This window comes from Perca flavescens, chromosome 18 (assembly GCF_004354835.1).
Source record: "Perca flavescens isolate YP-PL-M2 chromosome 18, PFLA_1.0, whole genome shotgun sequence".
NCBI classification, from domain to species: domain Eukaryota; kingdom Metazoa; phylum Chordata; class Actinopteri; order Perciformes; family Percidae; genus Perca; species Perca flavescens.
The window spans coordinates 25525362-25546307 of NC_041348.1; the positions used below are offsets into that span (position 1 = coordinate 25525362).

The following is a 20946-nucleotide window of genomic DNA, read 5'->3' on the forward strand; positions in this document are numbered from 1 at the left end:
GACTTTGCCAACATGCAGTTGTTGTTTGTGAAATGTGTTCAGTCGTATGGAATTAGATACATATATTAGCTGGAAAGGCCAAACAAATGTTTAATTGCTAGACTTGTCATTTGCACGTGTCGTCAAAATGACATAAAAAAGGTTTAGGTGCTTGTTTTCTCACTACATGATTAAAAATGCCTGACTGGGACTGATGATTGGTAAAGTATTAAAATGCATTAACAACATATTAGGGGGTCAGCAACGCTTAGTGGGTTGATATGCATCCTTTTTGAACTTATATGATGCATATGACTGTTTTCTGTTCTTTTTTTACTTCTATTGAACGTGAAAGCTGAAGTTTAGCCTCATCAAATCGCTTGTGGTGTCTTTTCAATGCATTTATCTGACTTTTCTAAATGTTCATTAGAGTCAGTAGGAGTGCAGATGATAATTAAGGACACTAGAGGAGCTTTAAGACTTTAATTATTCTGGTCATACAGAGCCTTTACACTGATTTTCTATAAGTAGGCTATTGCGATCTCAGTTTGCGTTTCAACTTTGTTTTAGAAATCCTGATTTGCTCAAGATTGCATTGGTAACTGGTAACTTAATTCATGAGTACATTTCTCTTTCTTTTTTTTCTTTTAGTGACTCCAAAATCCAAAAATGGTGAGCTGTGGATAGAGAGGCTGCTCTGTGGGTGGAGCTGACCTGTGTCTACCTCCTCTCCTCATCATTTCCTAGTTCCTCCCCTTTTCCCTTTTTTATTTTTTTTCCTGCTCTTCAACCCTCTACCTTCTTACTACTCTTCCTCCTTTTTTTTTTCCCTATATCTATCCAACCAGCCTCCTCCTCTCCACCCCCCCCCCCTCCCCCACAGCACACATGCAGGCCAAGAAGCGGTACCTGCTCGTGTCTGTGGGGGCCGGTCTTCTCTTCCTCGTCTACCTGTGGGGTCTGCAAATCGGGGAGTTCCAGCAGCAGCCGTACCAATATCACCAGTTGCCCCAGTACCCCCAATACCACCTGTACCCCCAGCAGGAGTACCAGTACTACCACCAGAGCCAGGAGGTGTACCAGCCCCTGCCCCAGAGAAGCCCGTCCAGACCGTCCAGGCACTGGCCCGAGTCCACCCAGCTGCTGGAGCCGTACCTGGAGGGGGGAGAGCAAGAGGTAGACCAAACCAATATAAAGGAAGAAGTACTCAGTCATAAGAATTAGGGCTGCACGAGATGAGGAAAATATGCGATAACGTTGCTGAATATCGCAATAACGATATTACTCGTGATAAATAAACGAATATTATGTCCCGATGCCAATGGTCCCGACCCAGAGCGTCAAAAAGTGAAGCCAAGAGTCCCGACCGAGTGTGTCTAAATATGACTCTAAAGGAGACTTTTTGCGTCAATAACAAACGCCAAAGGCACCTGACCAAGCGTCACTTTTTGACGCGATGGGAATAAGAATGTGTTGAAAGAATAGATGTCATTGTGCTGTGTGTCCTGACTGTGTGTGTGTGTGTGCCTGTGTGTACAGGAGGACAGCCCCCAGCTCCATCACCAGCACACCTCGCCTCGCGAACGGCGTGCGATCCGCGACAACATCTACAAGAACAAGCGCTGCCGCATGGAAACCTGCTTCGACTTTGCACGCTGCCAGTCGGGCTTCAGGGTCTACATCTACCCGGCGCAGAGAGGGGACGAGATCTCCGAGACCTACCAGAAGATCCTGTCGTCCATCGAGGAGTCTCGCTTCCACACCACGGACCCCGCGCGGGCCTGTCTGTTCATTCTGGCCGTGGACACGTTGGACCGGGACCAGCTCTCGGCTCAGTACGTCCAGAACGTCCGACTCCGAATCCAGAGCCTACCGACGTGGAACGATGGAAGGAACCACCTCATATTCAACCTCTACTCCGGCACCTGGCCGGACTACACCGAGGATCTGGGCTTCGAGGTGGGCCAGGCCATGCTGGCCAAGGCCAGCGCAGATGTGGTCAACTTCCGACCCAACTTTGATATCTCCATCCCTCTGTTCTCCAAGGATCACCCGCTGAAAGGAGGGGGCATAGGTTATCTGACGCTCAACGATGCGCCGCCTTCCAGGAAGTACCTGCTTGTTTTCAAAGGGAAGCGTTACCTGACGGGCATCGGTTCTGAGACGAGGAATGCTCTGTATCACATCCACAACGGGGAAGATATTATTCTGCTGACCACGTGTAAACATGGCAAGGACTGGGAGAAACACAAGGACTCTCGCTGCAACAGAGATAATGAAGAATACTCAAAGTAAGTCATACTTCTTTTGATCGCTTTTTTTTTCCCCCCTTGATCTTCGCTGCTTCTGGGTGTGCTTTTTATTTCCATTTGAAATGAGCATCGGTGCTTTGAAGGTCTATCAATTAAGAGGATTTATGAGTTCACGTTCACAGTATGTGGTGGTTTTAGGAGTTCTTTAGTTCTACTGTGTTTTTTTTTGTCTCCGCAGAGTTGGCTTTTGCTGGTTTGTCATCCTGCAAAGAGAGCAGACATTTAGCACTGTGGCAGTTATCTCATCCTTGGCTCTTATTTGCTGTCGGTTATTTCAAATGCAGTGGGTTTGATACACATCATTACAGCTCCTCACCGGTGCTTGCTGTGCTCTTAATGCTGTCTATCTTTACAAATTTGTTTTTTTTGGCTGAAAACTCTCCTGCTCGAGAGTGTTGGGGATGAGCCACTGTGCACGTAGCGCCTTCTTTACTTGAACGAAAGAGGTTGGATGCTTTCATGTATATATATTTCACAATTGTCATGGGAGTCGAGCCTCACTGTTGCTGTGCTCCTGAGACAAAATGCTTGAGTGGGTGTGGGTGGGTGTGTGTTGGGTGGGTGTTGTGTGTGTGTGTGTGTGTGTATAGTCTGTATAGTGTGTGGGTGAAAGACAAAGGAGCAGGAGAGTAGAGAGGCGTTGACGGTTAAGAGGAGGAAAGTTTTGTCAGCTCAGGAGTTGGTCGAGACAAAAGTGATCCGAGCCCAGAAGAGGAGTTCACACTTTGAAAATTGTAGCGAGAGTTGACAGCTGAAAGAATGGAAACCATTGCATGCAAAGTGAAATGGGAACACCATTCTCAACCTCTGCGTTTCCCTGCTTTTTCCTGGATATGTTAGCACAAGAGTCATCTGTTGCATATTTTAGGTTTAGCCAGGTTCCTGCTAAGTGGTGCTAAACAGCAACTTTAAAAAAAAAAATAATAAAGCGGGGAGCATCTGCGTACGGTGTAGTCTGCAAATATTAGGACAGTGACACATTTGTCATATTATTTTGGCTCCATCCTAGCCCATTATATCATTATATAGGATAAACAGTGTGGTACTCAAAGGCCTTTTCATGATTTTAGGCCAATGCAGCAGGACAACGATCCCAAACAGACAAGAGCACAAAGGGCTTTCTAGGGTATAACTGTTGATTGTTAACTTGACTTAACTCAATCTGACTGATGGTTTCACATGACACAGAATGAAGGCAAATAGTCCCTATAGCACAGGCCTGGCACTGGCAGAGCATCATGGGGAAGATACCAAGTTTCAGAGGATTGGAGACCAAAGAAAATGCAGTTTTCTCGGGAAAGTGGTTAACATAAGTGGGGCTCTGTTTCCTTTTATAATAACTCTCCAATCAACATAAAAATATAAGTCTACCTGATCAATATCACAATAACTTTAAAACTCTCTTCAACTTGATGCAGACTGTACAGTGTGTGATTCAGTCACCTTTTACTATCATATGAAGAAATTAGAAGGGCACTAGAAGAGCGTAGAGCGCAGTCTCTGCCAAGGCGTGCCCTATTTTGCAATGTTAAAGAGGGAGATAATATGTGTATCCGCCCCGTGATTTGGATCCGCTCCAAAGTGTAATGGGTTCTTCTTTGGCTCATGCTACACGCTTCCTCCAAGTTTCCTGAGAATCAGGGAAGTCTTTTTTATCATTATCCTGCTCACAGATAAACAAACCAACAAACGAAACCAAAAACAAAACCTCCTTGGCCGAAATAACCATAAAAGTACTGCTTATTTCAATCACATGTGCTCTTATTTATTGACAGAATGTGTTCCCCGTCATCGTGACGTGCTGCTCGGTTTAATTGCAGCAAAGTCAGCGTTCAGTGTGTTTGATCGATCATTGCTACCTGCTGACTAGAATCAGATCTACACACATCTTGTCTGATCAACTTGGCAACTCTGCTCTTTTTCTCCTTTACGTTCAATTATATATACTATGTCATCAGCGTGACCATTTCTTCTGATGTTAGCGATGGCGTGGCTCCAATATATAAAACGCTGCAGTCACTAACTGTAAAGGATTTACAACCACATTTTGAAGTATTATGACTGTATTAAAGTTAATGTTAATTTGGTAAATACATTTTGATCCCCTTCACATATGAGGCTATGCATACGGAGGGCCACACTTCCTCTGCTGTTCATGTGATGTGGATTTAAACACCTTCAAATTAAAGCTGAAAGTAGTCCTAGTTGCATGCAACTAGGACTACAGTTGAAAATTAGCCGACTGGCTAACACTGGCGCATTTACAGAAATGTTGATTAATGTGCATTGTCCTAATATAAATAAATAAATCTTCTTCTTAAGTCAGCAGTAAACCCCCACAGCTATTGTTTACTTTCCAATATGCTAATGTGTAACATGTCTCTGTCTACTAATGGACTGCAGTGTATTTCTTAAAGTGCAGTAATAACTGGTACATCTTTTTCTTTTATTACTATTTGCTCCACAGGCCACAATACTTTTATCAGTAGCAGCTCACATGCTGAGCGTATATATCTCCTCAATACAGACTAAATTATGCAGCATAAAATTCTTTTTTTTTTAAAGATAACGGAGGAAATTGAATGCGTGATTGTAGCCATATGTTTTTTTTATTGCTTATTTTCTATCCATCTATCTCTATAGGAGGGTTGGTGCTATTAATGTGAGCAACAACAACATCAACAGAGGAAAGCTTTTTCTTTACCTGCAAACTGTCTCTTGAAGTGGATAAAAATGGGCTCTGTGTGAATTAGAGATGCACCGAATCCAGATTTTTGGGGTTTGGCCGAATACCGAATCCACTGGTTAAGATTCTGCTGAATCCAAAACCTGTATACCGAATCCTACTCCCATCCTCAGTCCATTAACACAGTAAACGCATTAATGAAGTAAACAACGTCCACAGCCTATAAAATAGTTAAATGTAACAACTTAATGTTGAATTCACACGCTCTTTTCACATCGTAGGAAAGCACATCGCTATTGCCAGATGAGTGACAATTTTGTTTTTGAGTGACACATTTTCACTAACCAGTGTATGATGAAGGCATGTTGGGTGGGTGAAATTAGAAAGCTAACGTTAGCTAACGAGCAGCCGTTGGGAGACTCATTGGCCGAGAGAATGGCTGACCGCCCGGGAGAGGCACTATCTGGTTAACACAAGTTTTATAAATACCGAATCCTACTTCCATCCTCAGTCCATTAACACAGTAAATTGAATTAATGAAGTAATGAAGCTGGTAATGGTCGCCTGGTTAACACAAGTTTTTAGCTCTGACTGTCCTTGCTTTGCCGTACCTGAAGTTGCTGCATTTTGGCTGCTGTCTGGAGATTCCTTCATGCACAACTCATATATTCTTTTGGATGTTTCATACACAAATGTTTTAACCGCGGCGATGTTGTGTGTTGTTGTCTTTGCCACCACGAGACAATTGCAGATTGAACATGTAGCTGGACTTGAGTCGCCTTCTTTTGACTGAAAGTACTGCCAAACAACACTTTTTCTGCTCACGAGTTCCATTTTCACTTTCTCACAGACTACGGCATTGAGCGGTCCACCTACGTAAACACCTTTACGCCATTATGTCGACCAGCGTAGTGCGCGTAGTGCAAGTGTAGGGTTCGGCGGAAAAAAAATTCTAAGGTTCGGCAGAAACCGAACCATGTCAAAAATCCCTAGTGTGAATGAATGGGGCTGGTTAAACTGGTGGTTTTATGAGCTCTTGGTAGCAGTATTTGTGGTGAAGCAAAACAGCCAGGGCAACATTATTCATGCAAAAGGAGTTTGAAAATAAACACTGACTGCTGCGTAAAACACAAAGGATGATAATCGATAGAGTGCATTAATGAACATAAAGTGCTTAAGAGGCTCCTTCACTAAATAAGCATACTACATTAGTCCATTCTCTGTCTCAGTCTGGCATTCGTCGGATATCCAATAACAAAACCAGTAAGCTTATTCTGAGAGTGGCATTGAGTTCAGCTCTCAGTAGTGCTTTTGTTCCCGTCTTCTCTCTTTCTCTTGTTATCACTTGTCATTGAACGACACATTTCAAGGAACTTTGAAGGTTGCAATGTTTCTCACTTTTTAAATTTTTTTTTTATAGAAAATGATTTCTGGAGCTGATGGAACTGTGAAAAAAGCAGGATTTGATTTGCTGTCGGTCATTAAGTTGTAATTTGTTCAACTGTCATCAGAAGACTGAGACGGACCAGACTTTGGCTCTGCTTTAAACCTACTGTGAATGACAAGGATGGTTGATGCTTAGTTTCTGCCCGGATGCTGTATGTATAGCTGTCCAGTGCTCCTAATACTTAGGATGGATTCAATGCAGTAATATAATTTCACTACATTGTACTGTGTATGTGACGATTAAGGAATAAAATGTTGTTTTTTTTGTCCCAATGCTGAAAAATCACAGATTTGATTGTTGCGTTTGGATTGCATTCTGATTGTGGTTATTTTTGACTGACATTGCGATATGACTCACGATATTGGAGGGAATTATCATTTTTGTATCCTTCTCATTTTGTTCTCATTATATATTAATTTCACTTTTTTTTTTAAAGTAAGTGCTGTAGTATAACTAGCAGGAGACAAGTTATAATTGAGGTAAGTTTGGAGACATTACCTTATTTAATCATTAAATTAATAAATATTTTTGTTGTATCTCTTTTCGGTGTAGTAATTTGTAGACGGCCCTAAGCACACGTTTTACGAGATGGAGAGAGAGCAGAAGCCAACAGGCTAGTGTTATTTACATAAACTTCTGGTGTACTTACAAACTTTCCAATCCATCTTTTTCTGAGTGCATAACCTATTTGTACTAGTGAAGAAGTTTGGTATCATTTCGGGCATTATTAGTGGGTTCATTTACGAGATACAAACGTGGATCCATTAGCGCCTGCACTAAGCTATTCAGCTGATCACGCTAACTTGTCCAATGTTAGACCCAGCTGAAAAAAGCTTCTGGGGGGTTGTTTGGTTGCGAGGTCATGGTGCAAAGGACCCTAGGGTGAAAAAACGCCGAACCGTCACTTTAAAAAGATTATAGTGGGATTATTGTTGTTGTTGCGAGGAACTCTGCAAAAGAAATTTTTCTTCTTTTAGTCTGTAGAATACGATTTGTAGGCTGGGACGTCTCTGTAGCACCACAATACTTTATTCAGAATGGTTTGACACATAATTTGCCTTTTAACAAATTTTGCCCCCCTGCGATTGGAATATTGCACTAGTCCATCTTGCAATTTCGATAAAAGTGCAATGAATTGTGCAGCCCTAATCTAAAACTGTCTAGACTAAATGCTCGACACAAAATGACTTCCACCATGATATGCAGTCCTTTGGTCTTTTTAGTCATTTAGAAGCACATTTGTTGCATTTAGTATTTCGTATTAAAAAAAAAAAAAAAATTGTATTTGACTCCAAATAAAGTTGTGTAGCTTTGCAACCCTCCAAATCCCCTGAGAACACTGATTCATGGGAGGTCTGGTACCTAAAATAGTTGTGGACATGCATCAATAAATGGCTAGCATTACTCCAATTTATGCTGCAGTTTTCGGGGGAAAAAAGCAATGCAAAGGCCAAATTTTGGTGAAACAATTGATTGAGAGATTCAGGCAACAAACTGAAGTCCAAGAGTGAACCTTTTTGTATGAAGACAACGTCTGAAATCTGGAAATTGAATAGATGATTGTGTGGGGAGGCAAAATGCGGAGAAAAGAGAAGAAATCCGCCTCCCATTATTTCTGTTGTTGTTTCTTCTTCTTAGCGGTTTCTTACTGACTGGTGTGTGAACTCCAAAACATTGCCTTGCTGCTTTAGAAACCAAAGTGATAATTACTTTTGATGTTATTATTTGTGCAATCTTTATGTTGAGTTTAAACAGGAGCCTAAATTGGAAAAGTACCTACAAAAGTGTGTGTGTGTGTGTGTATTTTTTTAAATTAGGTGCCTTCTTGAACAAAGTAATTTACGTTGTACTTCATTCTTTGTACTGCACCTTGCACTCACGGTCTGAAAAACAAATCACTGGTCATTATGTAGAAGGCAATCTGCTTTCAGCCTGAAGGAATAAGTCATTGCAGTGAGTCGTGCTGAAGTCTAACCTCATCCATCTGCCAACACCGCAGCTTTGAATCTTGAGTTTGTGACTGAGAAAGCCTCCTTGTCTGTTTGCTGCCGCCTGCGCCAGTGTTCTACCGGGTGTAAAACACCCGATACAGACATCACCTTGTTCAGTCGAGGGTGGGGATCTTAAGCAAGCCTCCCTGATGGGAACAGAAACCGACGAGGATCTCGACGCCTCGGGCGGTCGATAATTGCCCCCCAATTGAATTAAGCTGTGAATGAAGGGAATAGAGAGAGATCTCACCTCCCACTGAGCGGCGCTGCATTGAACTCCTGTTCCACTGTACATAGATAACAGCCGGCTTCACCAATTAGAGCCTCGCTGTACAGAAGTGTCTCTCCAAAGAATGTTTGATACCGGAGGCTGATAGGCTCAATTTGCAGAGAGGCAGATGAAATGCCTAATTCAGATCGCTTGTCACATCGTTCATGATAGCTTTCATGGTCCAAGGAGAGGAGGGAAGATGAAAAGAGAGTAGAGGATGGTCAAAATGATGAGAGATGTCCTGCTGACTTTACAATAAATCCATAAAACATACTCCCTTCTTCTTTTTCCTCTCTGTTCAACGACCTCCTCTCTTTTCTCTCTAACCTTGAAGCTATTTTTGCTCCTTCTTTCCTTCCATGATTCAACTTTACTTACAGGCCCTGTAGCAGTGCTGAAATAGTTGGGGCCTTATCTTGCACCCAGCAAGGCACAAAGCTCAACGCAAGTGTCTTTGCTATTTTAAAGTGCTCATATTATGCTAATTTTCAGGTTCGTAATTGTATTTAGAGGTTGTACCAGAATACATTTATGTGGTTTAATAATAAATATTATATATTTGTTGTATTACACATTGCTGCAGCTCCTCTTTTCACCCTGTGTGTTGAGCTCTCTGTTTTAGCTACAGAGTGAGGCCTCTCACTTCTGTTCCATCTTTGTTGGGAGTCACACATGCTCAGTACCTAGGTAAGGACTACTAGCCAGTCAGAAGCAGAGTATGAGGGCGTGCCTTGACAGTACCTAGGTAAGGACTACTAGCCAGTCAGAAGCAGAGTATGAGGGCGTGCCGCGCTAGCAGCTAGGTGAGCATTATAACATGTGTTACAAAGTGACCACGTTGGTCTCTGAAGTAAAGGCTGGACTACAATAGAGCTGTTTGGAGCAGTTGGTGAACAGTGTTTTCTGTTGGAGATGGTAAGTCCCTTTGGGGTGGACTTTGGGCTTTTTCACTTTGTAAACCTATAACGTGCACAAAAAAGATATATAAGACAATAAAGGAAAGGGGAAAAGCCAAAAAGCATAATATGAGCACTTTAAGACCGTCCAGCGCCCACTTTGTTTAAATAACGCACCTGCACCCATCTCTGCGCCCCCATGGGCGTGCTGGTCTAGCAGGGAGGTGTGTTCAGGTGCATTCTTGTTATTGCTATCTTGAGGCAGCGGGAAGTGATCACGCCATTGACCAACAAAAACCTGGTCTAAAGTCAACAACGCAGCATTTTATTATTTTGACAGCGCATTAGTAAAACGCGCCTAGGCTTATGCACAGCGCGTACACACTATGCTTGTAACACACACACAGGGAAGGGCAGCAGCACACAAACATGCAAAGAATTACAAAGAAAAATATAACCGTGCAAATCTGCCATCATAATAGCAATGTGCCAAGGTATAAACGCGCCTGGCTTTTAAAGGGAATGGAAGATGACACTCAGTGAAAACAAATTTTGGTGTTTTTTTTAAAAAGTTTGTGATAAACTGAAGGATGAAGTGTTCATTTTGAGTGTTGAGAAAATTCTCCTGCTTCTTACACAAAAAAAAGTTTTTATAAAGCCTAGACACACAAAAGACGATTGTGATAGGTTTAGAGAAATGCCAATAAGCCAGAGCACGTTTTTCTCCCATCCTGGAATGCTCTGTGGACTAGCCAGACCTTCCGCCGCAGCGCTGTGGAGGAAGGTCTGGCAAAGCGAGACTAAAATGAGCACAACCTCAAACCTCTCCAGCAGTAAAATGCAACATTCACATTAATGCAGCAGGAATATCAATCCAAAAACATTAGATTATAATAGATAAACACTGACAGGGAACATGTTACTGCACAATAACTTTTACGTTTTATACTTTGAGTACATTTTTCTGATAATACTTAGTGGAGTATTTCTACACTGTGGTATAAAGGATCTGAATACTTCTGATGTGAGCAAGCACTTGTTTATTTCTAATTTCCATCTCACACAATCCCTCTGTCATCTATTCACAAATGTGTTTCCATCCCTAATTGTTTCATAATAAGCAAAGTAAAGACATTTAATGAATTAGTTATAATGTGCTCTTTCTAATTTGATGCGTCCCAGAATGCATAAAGATCCTCGAATTGGAAACACAGCTGCTGTCACATCTGTGAATGTTTGGCAGCTGCAGAATCCAATATGTATGACGGGAGAAAAGGGTCCAACGGTATTAATTAAAATGTCAGCTGCGGTCATGTGGGTGGGCCGCCGCTGTAGATGTGTAGTCGAATAGTGTGTGTGTGTGTGTGTGTGTGTGTGTGTGTGTGTGTGTGTGTGTGTGTGTGTGTGTGTGTGTGTGTGTTTCTCTCTTCCCGGCCTTGTTGTGAGATGTTCTATTAAAGCACATCAAAAGTCGATGTCCTCTTTCCTTGTTGGCGCTTATCTCCCTCGCTCCCCCATCCTCCATCCATTCACCTCCATCGTTCTTATTCCTCTCCTCCTTCATTCCCTTATCTGTCCTCTCCGACACTGTCCTTCTCTCTCTTCCTCTTTGCTTCCCCTCGTACGCCGAGCCAAACCAAACCGTGGCAAAGTTTTCCTGCCGTCTCAGTGCATCTTTGATGCAAGTCATGATGGAGAGCATTGTGAGGAATAATAAGGGAGTCTGCCAGTTTCACAGAGACCGAGACAAATTCAGGACTTTTAAGACAATTTCAAATGATGTTCCCCAAAGGAAACTTTCCCAACATCTGTTTTTATCTAAAAATATACATGTCTCTGTTTGTTCATCTTACATACATTTTTATAGCTGCTCAATGGGATTGTAAATCAGACAAACTGATCAACACATATAAATTTAGCACAAAAAGTAAGACAATTTGTGTTTGGTAGATTATTTCTCTGTGGTAACAATGCTTTTTGGGCAATACATCTTATACCGTTGGAAAGCCTGTTTAGTTCCCTTTCAAATGGTGCCCCATTTGTAAGAAATCTGCATTTGTGGGATGAGCAACAGCACTGAGTATGTGGGTTGCGCCCATGAAATATTTGCCAAATCTTCTCTGCCAATGCCAAAAGGCTTATTCTGCCATTGACTCGTTTGGTGGGTTGGATGATTTGAAGTTTGAAAATACAAGACATATTGGCAATTTAACAATGTATTCATTTCACAAACAGCAGCGTGTGGAAGAACCATACGCAGTCACAACAGCACCTCCTCCTCATGCTGGTCACCAGCCTGGTCACACACTGCTGTGGGATGGCATCCCATTCTTCAACCAGCATTTGTCACAAGTCAGCCAACGTGGTTGTGTTGGTCACTCTGGCGCGAACAGCACGCCCAAGCTGATCCCACAACTGTTCAACGGGGTCGAGGTCAGGACTGCTGGCAGGCCATTCCATCCAGTCTCTGATAAACCCCGCCCTGTGGGGGCGAGCATCATCTTGGAGGAAAGAGTTTGATCCCAGACTGTGGAGATATGGGATTGCCACTGGTTGCAGAATCTCATCTCTATATCTCTCTGCATTGAGATTGCCTCCAATGATGACGAGCCTCGTTTTTCCAGTGAGGGAGATGCCACCCGACACCATCACACTGCCTCACGCTGCTCGGTGCAGCAATCAGCATAGCATTCTCTGCGTCTTCTCCCCACTTTGACTCTATGATCCAACTGCCGTAGGCAGAATCTGGACTCATCACTGAACATAACGTTCCTTCGCATGTTCAGGTTCCAGTGCGCGTGTTGCCGACACCAGCTCAAACGGGCCTGATGGTGAAGGGCAGTCATGGCAGGACTCCTGGCAGCCCTATGAGACCGGAGATTGGCTGTGTGCAGTCTGTTCCAGATTGTCTGGGCAGAGAGCCGTCGGCCATATCGTCCTGCAAACCTTGACTGCAAATCTATAAAAGACAGCCTGTGTCACCGAAGTGCTGACAGGGTGAGGAAGTGGTCTTCTTGGGGTGTCGTCTTCTTGGGACGCCCACTTTGAGGCCTGTCTTTGACATCCCCCGTTATATGGAACTTGGTCTTCAGTTTGGAAATACTATATTATACTAGGGCTCACTCCAAATAATGCCGCAACTTGGTTTTGCGGAACACCAGCTTGATGTTGCCCTATCACAAGGGCCCTATCCAGATCAGTCAAACGCGGCATGCCGATTCTTGGAGCAGACACTTATTAACTGTAGCTGGACTTAGAGTAGTAGGGCCTATGGTCACAGGTGCTGCCAATCAGGTGTCCATCAGGCACCTGATTGGCAGCACCTGGGGGTACCAGAAGCTCAAAACAAGTGTCAATAGCAACAGCAAAATAACCTGTTAGGCAAGGTTAGAGAAGATTTTTCATGGGCGCAACCCACGTACTAAGCGCTGCTGCTCATCCCACAAATGCATGTTCCTTACAAATGGGGCACCCTTTGAAAGGGAACTAAACAGGCTTTCCAACAGTATAAGATGTATTGCCAAAAAGCATTGTTACCACAGAGAAATAATCTACCAAACCCAAATTTCCTCACTTTTGTGCTAAGTTTATAATAGGTCGACTTGGCGCCTGGGTATAGAGTACAGACAGTATTGCCACGGAAAATATCGCAATACTATGCTGTATCAATTTTTTTTTCCCCACCCCTAGAAGTCCTAAGGATTTATAAAGAACAGTCCTAACCTATTTATACAGATGGAGTTAGTTTTGTTGTGGAGCTGCTGTGTGTGTTTGCAGAACTGATTCTTTGCAGGATCTTTAAAAGTTTCTTTAAGGAGCCTCTTTAAGCGCCTGCAGATCCTCGGCCAGCGGCTGAACTCGTCAATACATCGAAGGTTTCTGCCAAGGCTGGTTAGAGGGTCAAAGGAAGCTCCATTGATCAGGTTTGACTTGACCACAGCAGCCAATCAGCAGATGAATAGAGGTTAATGGTGCTGTGAAAGCCCAACATAGATTGGCATTTAGTGCGATAAGACCTTGGCATTTATTTCAGCTGACCCTGTGTCAGTCTTAACGGGGAAAAGAAGTGAATGTATCAGAGGGTGAGCAGTCGCCGGGAAGATCACAAACCAGGATCTTAAACATTTGTTGGATTGATTCAATTAACTTTTTTTTTTTTTTTTTTTTTTTGTCTCTGAACTGCACACATTGCATCTCATATTTGCCACCAAAACTTGTAAATCTGCTGACAATCATCAGTTCTCCGGTTGATTTTAATGCACAAGATTTGTGACTTTGATGTTTTCATTATTCAAATGAATAAATGAATCTATACGATATGGGAGTTTGTTTATTTTCGTTATTAAAATCTGTTAAAAATGGTTTAGGAAGTACCATTTACAGCTCAAACACTCCACCACCAACACCATTAAAAAAAAAAATGTTCTCACTTTGCTTGAGATAACGTGCATTTTTTTCAAATCACTCAAATCCAGAAACAATTGGTTGACAAAACAACCTCAACTCAAGCTCCACTTACTCGCTTGTTCCGACGCTTTTAACTGTATCACAAGGTCTTCATCAGCCACCTCTGTGTCCTAGCAATGACACTGATATGCTACGAATTTGCAACAGCAAATTTGTTGTTGGATATGAAATGTTTTTTTTTTTTTTTTTTTTAGCAACATAATCGGGAAATGTTTTTAACGTTTTTATCCACCAAGTTGCAAAATGTTCGTGATTCAATCAACAAAATGATCCTGCCATTTTTCTTTTGTTTTCCTACAATATCCACTCCACTCATAGTAACTAAAAGCGTTTGTTTTAATGCACATTTAGGACCTCTCCTCCAAAAGTTGTAAATGAACAAGCCTCCTGGATTGCTCCACCTAAATGGCCTTTTTCTGCAAATGTACTTGATCTGTGCATTTCAGAACAAAAGCTAAACTTTTCAATCACTTCTCTTGGAGAAATGGCAAATGCCCATTCCTCACCACACCCGCTTCGTAACCGCACACATTGGAGGTACAATCTCCTCCTCTGGGAAAACAACAAAATGCAACTCTTTCCTGCCTGTCTGCAGAAAGGATGTCATTTTCTGCAGACGTATGAAGTGTTGCCGCCTTCTCACTCAAGCCCTACATCACTTGCTCTCCTTGTGTACTCGGAAAACGAGCCAGGAACACAATTCAACTCAATCAATTTTTTCTTCTCCTCTTTCACCGCTGTCCCATTTCCACCTCTCTGTCTACCGCACTCTAATTTATCTGCTGCCTTTCTTTCTCTACTTCTCTTTCTGTCCATCCATTTGTTAGCCGAGAGCCGACGATCAGTTGAGTTGAAGTAAAGGTGTGCAGGTCGTACCAGGATGTTTAGCCATCCATCCGTTGCTGAGAGGCGGTAAAGTAGTGAAAACACTGCGTGGCAGGATGGATTGCAGTGTGAATCCATCTCTCTCTCTCTCACACACACACACACACACACACACACACACCACTCTTTAGAAAGAAAAAGAGAGAAACAAGGATGTTTTGGTCTTTGATTACATTTTTATTTGCTGCATGTCAATGTGCATATTTGTCTCTTTTGACCAGACTGATTTCATAAAGTGGCGCATGTTTGAAACGCTGTGTCATGACGTATGCCGTTTTTGCGTGTTATCGAGACGCATAATTGCTTTTTAGCGTGTTTATCAACGCCGTTCGGCCGCCATTGACCTACATTACGTGTGAATTTTTGCCATAGCGAGTAGTATGAAAGGACGTAAGTCCGCGGATGGGTAAAACACAGGACTTTCCCCCAGGAGAGCCAAGATCGCGTCCCGCGTTGGCGTTTGTCAACCGTTTTTTTTAAATTTATTTTATTTAAGACTTCCCCAATGTTCTTTTCCTAAACCCAACCGTTTATTGTTTTCCTAAGCATGTGATGTTGGTCACCGTCGTGTTTTTGTCGTTTATTTTGTTACTGAAGCCTTTCCCAATATTCTTTTTTTTTTTTTTTTTTACACGTGTGTGACGTTGTTCTCGCCATAGTACGGCACGTTCTCGCGATAAAACGCTGTAGACATACACGTGGAAAGCTCAAAATGCGTACAGATAACGCGCCATTTGGCTTTAGGAAAGTGGCGCGTATGTTTACACAAAGTCATGATGCCATGTTGCTTTTGACTTAAAACAAATGGTCCAAAACACAGAACACACATGCATTACATCAGCTGTATCCATCTTTTATCTTCTGTACTTCCAGGGACTGATGGGGAAACATTGGACAGGATGAATAATGAATGGCCGTTCTGATGCTTCCCGTTTTGGGCCGCTGGAAAAAGAAAAAAAAAAATGCGGGAACACTGGCGTTTCACACTAGTTTGACAAAAATATGCAAGACTGTACGGCTGCAGCTTGTAGCCTCCTGTCTGGGGCCATCGGGCAAATAATGTCCCCGTCTAAAATTGGGCTGGTAAGGGATGGAATTGCCAGGGCCGAATCTTTGTCCCAGTCCGCCCCTGACTACAGTGTATTAAAAAGAGGGCCACTCGCAAGATCCCAAGACCATACAATGGAGTCAACTTTTGCATTATGCCTTCTATTGTTTCTATTTTAGAGACGGTGTCAAGAACGACCCTCTCGGCTGCCTCTCTGCTTCATCAGTACCTGGTACGGTACAGTGTTCATACTAACCAAACAAACTGGACTTTGGGGTCAAGTGTACTCTGGCACAGGTAGGGTTGGGTCATCGTTTTAACAATTCTGATTCCAATTCCGATTCTTCCTTTCGATTTCGATTCTTATCGATCCCGATTCTTTGAGGGGTGGAGTTAAAATGGGTCACATGCTTATGTCAAAGATAAGAGGAAGATTTTATTTTGATTCAAAGATGATTAACAGTTTTACCGGGCTTTTTCAACGTAAAGTAAAGCCACAAGTTCGAACACCGCTTACTGTACTCCATGGCTGCATCACAACAAGCGCCTGGAAGTACAGCAGCCGCTATGGAAACCAGAAGTTGCGCGTGTTAAATTTGGAAGCGATGATTGGATTCGAAATGATTCCAATAAAGAGGGTGGTGATAGCGCATTGGATATGATACATGCCTTTGGTGTGGGAGACCCAGGTTCAATTCCCACTGCGATACATCAACCAATGTGTCTCTGAGCAGGCACTTAACCCCTAGTTGCTCCAGAGGCGTGTTACCTCTCACATAGTGACACAGTCCCATGTCGAAGTGTCCTTGACTGATTATCTGATGAGCAGGTGGCACCATGTACAGCAGCCTCGGCCACAGTGTATGAATGTGTGTGAATGGTTCCTGTACAATGTTAAAGCGCTTTGAGACTAGAAAAGCGCTATATAAGAACAGTCCATTTAAAACGGTATGGTGTTTTAGTGGAGAGAAACAACATGGAAAGCTCTCATTAAGGTGTTGTTTCGAATGTTGCTGTGTTTGTTTTTTTGCTGCAGTTGCATTCGTTAAACTGCAGCGCATTGTCATGGCGGTGAGGTCAAGGTCTGGTTAAGGTCTGGTGTTAAGCACAAGTTGGGGGTCGTTAAGGTTAGGGCAGCAACGTCTGCAGAGAATCAATGGAAGTCAATGCCATGTCCTCAAAAGTGTCTGTGTCTATATCATGAGAGAAACTGAGTTCTCATTAGCCTAAGACGCACGCACACCCCCTCCCCACACACACACGCACACCCCCTCCCCCCACCTGCAGGCGTAACCAGTGAGATTTGAGAGTCTCTTTGCAATTAATTTGTTTTCAGCAGCTAACTTTACTCTGCTTGTCTTTGATTTGAGCCCTGAAAACATCACCTGCAGTTAAAATCCCCTGACTGCTCCCAAAGTGCCCTTGAGCAAAACAATGAATGGCCTCCAGCTCCATTCATTGACATCACCTTTATGGATGACATTATGGTTTCTCATGAGGATGATTTAAAGGTCACATTATTATTATTATTATTATTATTATTATTGTAAGTATTGTACGAATTTATCACCACATTTGGTCTTTAAGTGTTATTTTTTTCCCTGGACTTCGATTATTCAATTTTTTCACTGTGTTACAGATTTTGCAATGAATATTGATAGAATAATTGTATGTTTGGCCTTTTTATTCAATTTTTATTTTAGATGTTGCCTGTTTTTTGAGGATATTTTGTATAAAAATATATATTTTTTGCAATACGGTATCCTGTAAGCCCAGATCTATAGATACTGACAAAGTATTTATCCATAAAAACACAGGATTAACAATAATAAAAGACGGTTTTGTCCATATCACGCACGCATGCACGCACACACGCACGCGCGCACACACACACCACTAATGAAAGTGTGGGATCAACTTAATTAAAAAAACTTAGTCTGTAAACCAGGAGAATCTAAGCGGCACGTTGGGAGTTTGGCAGTGAACCTCCACATGCAGCTGTTTCTCGTTAATGCTGACAAACACACATATATGTGTATATATATATATATATATATATATATATATATAGTATTTTTACAAAAGCACACACACACACGCAGCACTGTGTGCCGGAGGGAGGCGGCTGTTTAATACTTTCAGTATCGCCGCCATAAGCTCTTCTCGCTCCATAACTCTGTCAGCAGGGATTTACAGCTCATTGGCTCTCATTATGAAAATGTGATATTGCACTTGAAGCCCCCTCCGGCTATTCTTGGCCTATGGACTTGTGCAGTGTCATGGTTTAGAGACGGAGGGGAATACAGCCGGCCCGCAGCCTCATCCTCCAGCACGTCCAGAGAGGTGGAGGTTTATAACTGTTTATGATGATACCGCCATGTAGCTGTATGAGGACAGGGTCTGTAGGGATGGAAAATTGGAAATTCCCAGAAGTGGAACGTCCTGGATATAGACTAGTGACCTAATAAATTAGGTCTAATTAGTCTAATCAGCCACAATAACTGAAATCTGTAGGGGGTTCCGAAGCCTTAATCAATCATATGAGACAAAAACAGCAAAAAAATTGTACTTCTTAAGTATTTGGGTTATAGACAGTGTTGTAATGTCACAAAGTACTTCACTACTGTACTTAAGGACAATTCCGGCCCAAAAATGAACCTAGGGGTTAATAACATATGTGTACCGAATCGACCGTTCTCTGGGATCGGTTTTCATGCTAATCGAATGTGTCTCTAGCTTGAAACAAGATGGCGCAAACCTCGTCGGGGCAGAATAGGTTTACATGGTTTAATTTTCAAAAAACACCAGATTTTTGTTGTACTGCACATTGCTGCAGCTCCTCTTTCCACCCTGTGTGTTCAGGTCTCTGTTTTAGCTACAGAGTGAGACATCTCACTGCTGTAACATATTTGTTGGCAGTCGCACATTTGCAGTAGCTAGGTAAGGATCATATCAGCTAGCTAGCTGTTTAAACAACCTCGGTCAGTTACGAGGCAGGATTAGCCGGGAGACTGCTTCTAAACGAGGGCGCACTTCCAACTTTGCGTGGAATACCTGCAGAACAGGGACATGGAAGTAGTTCTTTTGTAGATTATGGTGAACTGGTGTGTGTTGTAGCAGTGTTATGCCATTGAGAATGAGCTAGCATGCTAGCGCTAGCAATGCTACGGTTAGCCCCTTCGTTTCGGCTACTGACGTAGAAAGCCGTGCAGATTTTGACCAGCTCACCCGGAGACTGAAGGCAGAAGACATTCAGAAACCGTATCTCACTCAAAACTAGAGATGGTCCGATACTGATATCATTATCTGTATCGGCTCCGATACTGCCTAAAATGCTGGAGTTTATACATCGACGCGATACCATGTAATAAAGCCCTAAAGAAAATCTACGTTAAAGTAGTTCATTTATGTTCTTTTTCCGTTATAACTGACTGTCAAACTAGAGAATAAAAGCATTCATTGTTTGTGTTTGTTAGTGTTTCACAAAGAGTTTAACCTGAGCCAGACTGACAACAAAGATAGAAATCATATCACATCCATACAGGCATAGTAGTATACAGTTGTTAAAACATAATAAAATAATAATAGTATAATAATAAAAGGATCTGTACTCTGTATCGGCCGATATGCAAGTCCAGGTATCGGAATCTGTATTGGGAAGCAAAAAATGGTATCTGACCATCTCTACTCAAAACAGAATGGATGTTTTTTATTTTATTTTTTCAAGTTTGTATGCGTGTGGAAGCACCAGAGACACAAAATAACACCCCAATATATATATATATTTTTTCATAATATGGGCACTTTAAGATTTTTACTCAAGTATTATTCTGAAAGGAGACTTTAACTGACTCCATAGTCATTTTCTGGTAAGATAACTTGTACTTTTACTCAAATATTGCTTTCAAGTACTTCATACAAGACTGGTTATAGACAGTAGAGAGAAGCAACAAAGGTTGGACTTGTACACGGGACGTTGTTCTTTATTTAACTGACTAATGACGTCCGCTTATCAGACAGGCCGACCCGACGTGTGTGTGTGTGTGTGTGTGTGTGTGTGTGTGTGTGTGTGTGTGTGTTTCATCAGAATAGATGAGCTCTTATCCGTTTCTCTGGATAGCTGCTGCTTATCACGTTCTTACACTCAACAACCAACAGTATGTTGCTTCTATTCTTCCTTTCTTCTTCTCTCGCTCTCCTTTTTTCTTGGTCATTCTTTTCCCGCTTATGTTGTTTTTCCGTTTTTCCTCTTCTCTTCTTCCCTCTACTTATCACCAGCTTCCTCTCGTCTTCTCATTCTCATCTTTTTTTTCTTTTTCTCTCATCTCCTATTTTCTACCCATTTCCCTCATTCCTCCTTACTTCTCGTCGCCTTGTTTCTTTTACTTTTCATGTCTCTCCTCTTTTTTCCATTGTTTGTTTCTCCTCATTTCCCTAATAACTTTCTACTAATTCTTTTAATTTTCTTTCATCAATCCTCTGTTCCTGTCCTTGTTTTGTCTCCTCGTCCTCTTTTTTTATTTCCTGTTTTGTTTCTTTATTTTCCATCATGTTTTGTTCCTTCATCATTCCCCTTTTCCTCTTCTTGTTATCTCATTTTCACTTCCTCTTCTCCAGCTTCCTTTTCCCCCTCTTCTTTTACTTCCTCCACCCACATCTTATTTCTTCTGTCCATCACTCTTCCAAAACCTTCCTCCCTCCTGTCCTTTCCTACTCTCCTACTCTCCTAATCTGTCTTCCTGATTCCCTCTTTTCTTTAACATTCTCCACATCTTCATCTCGAGTTACTTGCTCATTTGTTGTTGTTATTATTTGTCCTCCGTTATTCCTCACATCTCTGTCTGTCTCTCTCTCTCCCCGTCACAGTGGGAGGTCCGGTGTCAGTCTTGTAGCGTGACAGCGGTGTTGAGAGCGGGTCATTTCAAGGTTGGGATCAAACCAAAATAGGTGTGTGTGTGTGTGTG

At 42.3% G+C, this 20946-nt stretch overlaps 1 protein-coding gene across 1 annotated transcript in view; it reads left to right on the forward strand.

Annotated features, from left to right (window-relative positions):
• The window catches only part of LOC114572953 (exostosin-1), a 289717-nt gene that overhangs the window by 921 nt on the left and 267850 nt on the right, over positions 1-20946 (forward strand). Inside the window, exons 2-3 of the mRNA XM_028604770.1 lie at positions 631-1155; positions 1519-2270. Coding sequence (XP_028460571.1) covers positions 868-1155; positions 1519-2270 — 1040 coding nt within the window. The 5' untranslated portion in view covers positions 631-867. The remainder of the gene's footprint in view (positions 1-630; positions 1156-1518; positions 2271-20946) is intronic.